We start from the raw sequence: 9,309 nt of genomic DNA on the forward strand, positions 1-9,309 counted from the left end.
TATCAAGATTTTTGACACATTTTCCATGGGCAATAAATACTTGGTGGTAATAATTTCAATCAAGCTCAAGTCATAACCACTTGAGTGATCATTTTTACCTGCCGATGATTATTTGCTCGGCTCAGACAACAGAAGAAGAAAGCCAAAAGGATTTGGCTAGTGAGTGGGGTAGCAAGAGCACTCAAAGGAAGGCTTGATTGTCGTTGATTTCACAATCTGCAAAATCAAACCCAATCTTACCCGATAGAACAAACAGAGAAGGAAAAAGCTATGGGTTTTTCGTGTTAAGATTCCCATTGTCCTGTCCTCTAGCCTTTGCAATTAATCTCTCCTTTGCACATTCCCCTTGATCCTTTTTTATTTATTATTTTTTTTTTTGACAAAGATCATTCTTAAAAGAAACAAAGTTTAAACAAGCAATATGACGAAACTGACCTCCAACTTCATCATGACCAAATATGACCTGTCTCAATCTAGCAATAGAGGTTCATACTTTCAGTGATTATCTAATTTGCTAAGAAATGTCTATATAATAGGAAGTTCCAAACAATGCCTAAACAAACCGAATTGGAGAATAGCTGAAGCAGCAGCACCATAAGGCTCACTTCTTACCTTACATTCTCTACCAAAAGAATGGTTAGTTCTTTCCAATTTATTGTAGTATTCAAAATAAAATCGATAAGATTCAAATATTTCTCTTTCTAAGTAACTATCTCAACGGCTACAGGATGGCAAGCGGAGTTTGACAGTTGCTGATGCTGTGGACTACAAAGGGTGTCCAGCAAACCGGTCTAAAACCGGTGGTTGGGTCCCGGCTGCTCTTATCGTAGGTACTGCATTTTGTCTTACTCTGATACACCCTCCTTGAAGTGCTTCTGGGCTGAAACCAAAACCAGCTTCAAGAATGTAAATAAAAGGTTGTCTTAGAGAAGAGTTGGACATGTTCCCATATCTCACCTATCTATCTAGTTTGGACTAAAGGTAGTCTTAGATCATCAAGAACTACAAATTCTTCGTTTGTCTGAAACTGAAATACATAGCTAATCTAGTTGTGAGAAGAGTTCGAATGAGTTTCATGATCAATATAACTATTACGGACAGCTACATTTGCGGGTTCAAATCATGGTCATGGTACTTATGAGATGTTTTAGATGGATGACCCACCACGGTCAAGTTTCATAGAGAATCAGAGAAAAAAATGATGATTTTTTTTTTTTTTTGAAATTAAAAGAAAAAATGATGATCTTAATAATGAAAGATAATATTTTAGGTTTTATTAAGTTTTGATCAGTATACATCTTTAGAACATTCAGCATTCAGAGCCTTCTCAATCTCAGTTCAAATCAATATTTTTCCACCTCTTGAAGTGAGACGATAGGACCCTAAAGAGCAACCAAAGCCATAGACAACTTCAAATAATTCTGTTCGTAACATTATTATTCAGACAGCCGATAATGGGAAAAGGACAAATGCTCAAGCTGGATCTTTCACACATAATTAAATGTAACTGCCTTTACCCATCTTCAATTATACTCCACTTTCTACAAAAGAAAGAATATTCAATTCCTACGCACATTTCCCAGCTAAATAAAAAAATCTCCTTCTGGTGTGAAATTTGATTCTTGTTTCTCCAAGAAAACTCTTTAAAAAAAATTTAATCATAGCGGTACAAGAGATGAAATCTTTAAAAAGAGCAGATGGAAATTTTGCTACAGAATGAATCGAGTTCATTAAATCTTGGACAGGGATTGAACTATGTGAAAGACTTTCAACAATGGGAATAGCTGTAAATCTGGTGACTTACTTGGTGGGAACATTGCATCTGCCTAGTGCAACTTCAGCCAACATTGTCACAGATTTCATGGGTACATGTTTCCTCCTTTCCATGCTTGGAGGTTTTTTGGCAGATTCTTTCCTTGGAAGATATAAGACAATAGCAATCTTTGCCTCAATACAGACACTGGTAATGATAGATTTTCTTCCGTCAATTTGACATTTGACGACCTTATATTTTCTCTTTTCATAACTCAACCATGATTACTCAAATGAATTAGGGAACTGGAACTCTAGCAGTAATAACAAAGTTACCACAACTACATCCACCTCCTTGCCATCCTAGTGCCAGCAAGAACTGCAAGCAAGCAAATGGGTTTCAACTGGGAATGATTTATTTGCCTCTGTATCTAATTGCTCTAGGAACTGGGGGTATCAAATCCAGTGTTTCGGGATTCGGGACTGACCAATTCGATGAGAAAGATGACAAGGAGAAGGCTCAAATGGCATATTTCTTCAACAGATTTTTTTTGTTTGTCAGCAGTGGGACTTTGTTAGCAGTGACGGTGCTTGTTTACTTGCAAGATGAAGTGGGCCGCAGTTGGGCTTATGGAATTTGTTCAGTTTCAATGTTCACAGCAATTTTAACATTCCTGTGTGGTACTAAGAGATACAGATACAAGAAAAGCATGGGAAGTCCAATAGTTCATATCTTCCAGGTCATTGTTGCAGCAATAAACAAGAGGAAGATGGAACAACTCAATGCTACTTTGCTATATGAAGATTCTGCTGCAACCTCAAGAATAGATCACACAAATCAATTCCAGTAAGTGGTTTTTTGGCCTAACTAAACATACTTGAATCAACCTTTACACGTACATTCAAATGGAAATGTAATCTGTGACAACATGTAATAAGTTATTGATTTAAAAGGGGAACATTCTATAAATCAGACCTTGGACAAGAGTTTTCAGAGGCTATTAATTTGTTTTACTTTCTAGATTTCTGGACAAGGCTGCCATTGTTGCAGAGGGAGATTTTGAGAAATCTGTATGCTCAGCTCCCAATCCCTGGAAGCTCTGCACAGTAACAAGGGTAGAGGAGGTAAAGATGATGATGAGACTGCTACCAATATGGGCCACAACCATAATCTTCTGGACTACATATGCTCAGATGATCACTTTCTCAGTGGTGCAGGCATCCACCATGGAAAGATCATTGGGGGATTTTCAAATCCCTGCAGGCTCTCTAACTGTTTTCTTTGTGGCAGCCATATTGATCACACTGGCTTTTTATGACCTTCTTATCATGCCTCTTTGGAAGAAATGGAAAGGGCAACCAGGTAAATATGGAATCTTCATATTACATTATTATCCTCCATTCCCATTCTCGAAATTAAATCGGAGAAAAACTTTATTGAACTTCCATTGAATTATCAAAACTTTATTGAAGGTTGCAAAGTTTAAGAACCTATGCAATGACGAGGAAAAAGAAAACATTATATTAACTTCGGTTTAGGAAGCAGTTTATTTACCCATTAGAATTTTCGAGAACATGATTCATCCATTTCTTTCACAGGTTTTACAAACCTACAGAGGATTGCCATAGGTCTTATCCTGTCAACTTTTGGAATGGCAACTGCAGCTTTAGCCGAGATGAAACGGCTCTCAGTGGCTAAAGCTGTGGGTAGGTCCACCGCAACTTTGCCTTTAAGTGTGTTCCTACTGATTCCTCAATTCTTCTTGGTGGGTTCTGGAGAAGCTTTCATCTATACTGGCCAGCTTGATTTCTTCATAACACAATCCCCAAAGGGAATGAAAACTATGAGCACTGGCCTCTTCCTCACAACTTTATCGCTAGGGTTTTTTGTTAGTAGTTTTCTGGTTGCAGTTGTGAAGAGGATGACGGGAAGCAAGGATGGACAGGGATGGCTGGCAGACAACATAAATTATGCTAGGCTCGATTGTTTCTATGGACTTCTTGCCATACTAAGTGGCATAGATTTTGTAGCATTTTTAATTTGTGCAATATGGTATATGCCACAGAAACCCAAACAAGTTTTAGAGATGGAAACTAGTACAAATGGGGGATCTGCAGCTGAGAAATGCTAGTAAACTAAGCTTGGATTTTGGGTTTGTTTATTTTGTTTCTTGTATCCCACATTACTCCATAGTGTGGATTGATAAGGATGGGCAGAGGAAAGGGTGGGACATTAATAAGTACTCTTGAGTCTTGATTGACAAGGGATCATTTTATAAGGATAAGCAGATCCCAATTTCAATGGATACTTTCATATTGAATAAGCTAAAGCTGAACTCTTGATCACTTTTAAATCACCATTCCCCAATTTGAAATAAAGAGAGCGAAAAAACAAATGTAAGAGTTCAAAACGCTATAGTAGCAGAAAACAAAACTTGCAAATTAAAGCTCATTTTCACGTAACAGAAAACTGAAGACCAACGCAATTATGAGACGTCCCTCTTGATGAGTTTGAATTCCCCTCCTCCTTTGAATGTTCTATATAAGCATGGGTCTAAACACATAAATGTGTAATATATGAACTTCGCAGATTGCATCGAATATCAGCATGGTGCCTTGGGGTGGGGGGTGTTATGCTAAAAATGGGTATCTAAACAAAACCAAAAGAAGATCGTGAATAATAGTACATATTAGTTAAACACTCTGGACAGCTTCCTCCTAGAAGCTCAGTCCCATATAGATCCACAACAGTTCATTCTCCAGTCATAGAAATAGATTCTGTACTACAACATTAGGCAACTAAAATCAACCCCATAAACCCCACAATAAATAGATGAACCCAAAAAAATAATATATCTAAGAACGCATACCTAACTCAAAACTCCAAAACTTTGCCGAGATATGAATTCGATTCTTGCAGCTACTGTTAAACATCATCAATCTGTTCTCTTCTGCATGTCTCCTCGTACAAGCTCATGCATTTCAGTAGCCTAATTTTGACTATCATTCTTCCTATCATTCCCTTCTTCTCTCTCCTCCAACAACCTACCAGCTTCCTCGTCTGCCTGCTGAGCCTTTTTCTGGCCCTCTGCGGCTTTGAGTGCCTGCAACTTAGAATGGTTGTAATACGCAACTCCTAAAAAGGCAAGCCCATAACCGAACAAATTAATGGGCGTGACCGTATCCTTAATCACAGACCAGGAGAATGCAATCAATAGCCAATCCTTCACTACCCCAGCAACATTCATTGTCAAAGCAGATGTCTTGCCCACCAGTAAAAACACCGCAAGATTCAAAGCAAAAGCACAGAATGAATTGGTACCAAAAATCACGAAATCCAAATGGAAGCTCGAATTATCCCTCAACAAAGGGTATTCCATTATTAACCATGGTACAGATAAGAAAACCAAGCAACAGGGAGCCACATAGTAAAGCGACGTGATGGGATTCAACGAAATACCCTTGGAATTCAACAAAATCTGAATCATGACCAATCGTGTCGCCTCGAACGCGACCGCCAAAAGCTGCAAAGTCACACCCTTTGAATTGAATTTCGCTTCTCCATACGCAGCGACTGCAACACCAAGCGAGATCGAAACCATATTAGCCATAGTATCAGACTTAAACTTCTCCTTCTTAAGCGAAACTCCGATCGAGTACACAGCGACGGGCATCAAAGCCTTAAGCATCTGTATAAAAGAAACCGATAGATAGATATACGCGGAATTAGAAAACCAGAGGGAAAGCGAATACAGAGCTCCGATCGGAACCACAGATTTGAAGTAGAGCTCACGGGACATGGAGACTGGCTCCACAACTTTGAAGACGCTAACGAGAAGGTAAGCGATCGAGGAACAGAAGGCCATATGGATCATGGTGAGAGAGATCGGAAAGGGCCAATTGTACATCTTCTGATCTAGAATGTACTTGTTGTAGACGATGACGGAGAAGCTGAGGAAGATCCATATCGCGACGTAGGCATAAGAAAGGAGAACTTTCTTCAGGACACTCTCGGAGATGGCTCCGCCTTTCCCCATTTCCGATCAAACTGAAGATTTCAGATCGAAAACTGAAAACGGAACTTGAGGAAGAAAATGATGAAACCGATGGGATTTTGACGAGAATCTCATTGGATGGGTTTGGCCGGAAAAAAAGACAGTTACGGGCCGAGTCAAATGGGCTTTTGTTCTTCATTTTGTTCTTCTTTTGAACGTCATATTGGGCCTAGTGAAGCCTATTATGATGAGAGAAAATGTGAATTGGAATTTTGTTGGGCTTTGGATTCTAAACTTGATTGGGAAATTGTAAGTTGGGCTGACTAGACAAATAGCAAAATTTAAGTTTTCATTTAGATATATAGTAAAAACCTTTTAAGATTGTAAAAATAGTAAAACAGATTATAAAAATAGAAAATAATTATTAACAATTGCCAAAACTACCCCCACATAGAATTCTAAAGATGTGAGAGTTTCAAAACTGTTTGAAAACAACAAATACACTCTACCTAAACAACTATCACACACTAAGCAATGTATTCGTAAAAAGTGTGTCCGATCCACGTGTACAATAAATAAGCAGTTTTCTTCAATACAGGCTTCCTCCTAAAAAGTAAACATGCTCTGATGGGAATACAACATCAAAAGGAATCGAAATCTTGAAAATCAACGATTTCGGTGTTGTCCTCATAAGGTTGGGAAGAATGATCAATCTCTGCTAATTCATTATTCAAATACATTGTATTTCCAGTGTTCGGGACAATGGATGAGACATGGTCAACCACTAAACATAAATCAATTTGGGGGACTATGATAGAACTGACATCAACCACAAAATATCTTTATCTTCAACAATCCTAATAAGATTCAAATTGACATAACCAATCCAATACATTATCAAATTAGATATAATTAACTCATCAAAGAGGAGTCTAATCCGTTGTAAATCCATAGCAAAAACAATAGCTTATTAAAGAAACCACAACAAAACCTAAATTGATGAACACTTTGTGTGAATAACAAAAGTTACGACCATTTTTTTAGAAAATGATTTATTTTTTCCAAATCGTTAAAATAATAGCTAAAACAGTATATAAAACTAATTCATTAAGAATATGAGAATATATCGCTAATTTATTAAGAATTGATGTATAAAATTATGAAAAACAATTCAAAGATTTGAATAAAATTAAATACGTATAAATTAATGAAAAACCATTCAAAGATTTGAATAAAATATATGGATAAAATAAAATTTAACAACATATGGATATTTAAAATGTAATTTTGGTAGAAAAATATGGATATTTAATTAATATGAGATTAATTCGAAAAGTGGTTAAATATAATATAAAATAATAATAAAATAGGGAGATTATATTAACTACAAGTTGTCCTTAAGAATATCAGCGTTGTGTACATATCTCGACCCTGTTTTTTATTTACAACTACCTATATTTGTAATTTCATTAATTTGGGGGACTCTGATAAAACTGACATCAACTACAAAATATCTCTATTTTCAACAATTCTAATAAGATTCGAATTGGCAGAACCAATCTGGTACATTGTCAAACGAGATATAATTAACTCATCGGAGTGAAAAAGTTTACCTTTGATATATTCCAAAAATTGTTGGAACCATGAATTTGATGGAATACGCGCCTCAACATTTTGAAAATCATGGTAGTGAGAATTATCATCTCATCGACCATCAAAGAGGAGCCTAATTCGTTGTAAAGTCATAACAAAAACAGTAGCTTGTTAAAGAAACCACAACAAAACTTAAATCGATAACACTTTGTGTGAGTAACAAAAGTTATGACCATTTTTTTACAAAGTGATATTTATTTTTTCTAAACCGTTAAAATAATAGCAAAAACAGTATATAAAACTAATTTATTAAGAATATGAGAAATATACGGCTAATTTATTAAGAATGTATGTAAAAAATTATGAAAAACAATTCAAATATTTGAATAAAATATATGATAAGATAATTGCTAGTAATATATGTATATTTACAATATAAATTTGATAGAAAAATCTAGATATTTGATTAAGGTGAGATTAATTCGAAGAGTGGTTAACTAGAATCTAAAATAATAATAAAATATAGAGATCGTGTTAACTACGTGAGCAAAAATATGAGAGCAGTTATTCTTGAAGAATTATAGAATTATCTGGTTTTGTAGTTTCATCAACAACAATTACTACGAACCAGACAAGGGCAAATCAGGAATTTAGGAAATTGTGGCCATGTGCATGTCACATGAGTTGCCATAAATCTTATTAAATTTTATCATATGCTCCAATTTCCACGGTATGTTCGATCTGATTCTTATTTTAAAAAAAATAAAAAATTACACCTATAAATACTCATTTTGTTTCTAATTTTTTTGTTTTGTTATCTACTTTGTTACACTTTAATGTTGGCAATATTTATTTAAGTCAAGTTGATGTCATTAAGATTATCTCTGCATTTAATCTTGTTGGTTTAAGGTTGTCACATGGAAATGAAGTCTCTACAAAATAATTTCTTTATGTAGAATATACTGTTTACAATATTTTTTCGGATCTTTTTCTTCTCTGTGTGCAAGTTTTTTTGGAAGTTAGAGTTGGTCTTGCTTGCATCCGCTATATGTATATAAAGACACTTAGTTTTTGTTTGAGGGTTGGTCATTCCCACAAGAGATTTGGAGCCCCTGTTTATCTTGTGAAACTCTAATCACAAGTGTGTTCTTTGTCAATCTTTTCGAGTCGTGAAGATTGTATTGCTGTGAGGTTGGAGATATATCTGAGCCGTTTATGTGCTTCATCAATAGCCTTATTGAGAAGGGATTCAAAAGCTTAGGGAGAGCCTAAGCTAATTAAGTGAAATGATCTTTACTTGAATGGAAAAATAACCTGCAAGTGAGAGAGAGTCTCACGACTTAAGTGAAACTTAAGTCTTGCCAAGAGGGAGTTACTGTCTTAGGAGGAGCCTGGGACGTTCATCACCAATATCATTATTTAGAGAGAGCCTAAGTATTCGTGAGAGTGAGTATCTCATATAGGGGAGCCTAAGTGCAGGATTAAGTGGTTGAGCTCTATAGTGGTTACTAGGTTAAAGTTGTTAATACATATAAGTACTATGTTGTAATTACTTAACATTTGTATTAGTGAAGTTATTTTTCCACGGGCACATTGCCCCCAGATGTAAGTGTTAATCACCAAACTGAGTTAACAATCTCTAGTATTATTTTTTGTCATATTTAAGTTTGTTAATTGTTTTGTGAATTGTCGTGACACTGTTCGTAACATCCTTTATTGTGTGATAGGTACTTCCATATTAGTTTTCATACTTTTTATCAATATTTTAAAAACCAAGTCAATTTTTTTTACATCGATTTGAGCACATTGATTGAATTCTTAGTCAAATTCCAAAAACGAAAACAACTTTTAAAAGCTATTTTTTTTTACTATTAGTAAAAAAATAATAATAACAAAGTAAGAAATTTAAAGGTAGAACTAGTGTCAATGGTCTTAATTTTAAAAAACAAAAACCAACAAAAAAATATTT

The 9,309-nt window shown here is 35.4% G+C and overlaps 2 protein-coding genes across 2 annotated transcripts; one reads left to right on the forward strand and one right to left on the reverse strand.

Annotated features, from left to right (window-relative positions):
* The first annotated feature begins 485 nt into the window (after positions 1-485).
* On the forward strand, positions 486-4,803 carry LOC120079945 (protein NRT1/ PTR FAMILY 6.2). The gene is made up of 6 exons (XM_039034418.1): positions 486-636; positions 728-830; positions 1,746-1,963; positions 2,055-2,599; positions 2,775-3,115; positions 3,352-4,803. Exons 1-6 carry the CDS (start codon positions 634-636, stop codon positions 3,882-3,884), a joined length of 1,743 nt encoding a protein of 580 aa, XP_038890346.1. The 5' UTR covers positions 486-633; the 3' UTR covers positions 3,885-4,803.
* On the reverse strand, positions 4,424-5,877 carry LOC120079946 (probable sugar phosphate/phosphate translocator At2g25520). Its single transcript, XM_039034419.1, has one exon. The coding sequence runs from the start codon at positions 5,787-5,789 to the stop codon at positions 4,743-4,745; it is 1,047 nt and encodes a 348-aa protein (XP_038890347.1). The 5' UTR covers positions 5,790-5,877; the 3' UTR covers positions 4,424-4,742.
* Positions 5,878-9,309: the final 3,432 nt, after the last annotated feature.

The sequence above is a fragment of the Benincasa hispida genome, chromosome 6 (genome assembly GCF_009727055.1).
Source record: "Benincasa hispida cultivar B227 chromosome 6, ASM972705v1, whole genome shotgun sequence".
NCBI classification, from domain to species: domain Eukaryota; kingdom Viridiplantae; phylum Streptophyta; class Magnoliopsida; order Cucurbitales; family Cucurbitaceae; genus Benincasa; species Benincasa hispida.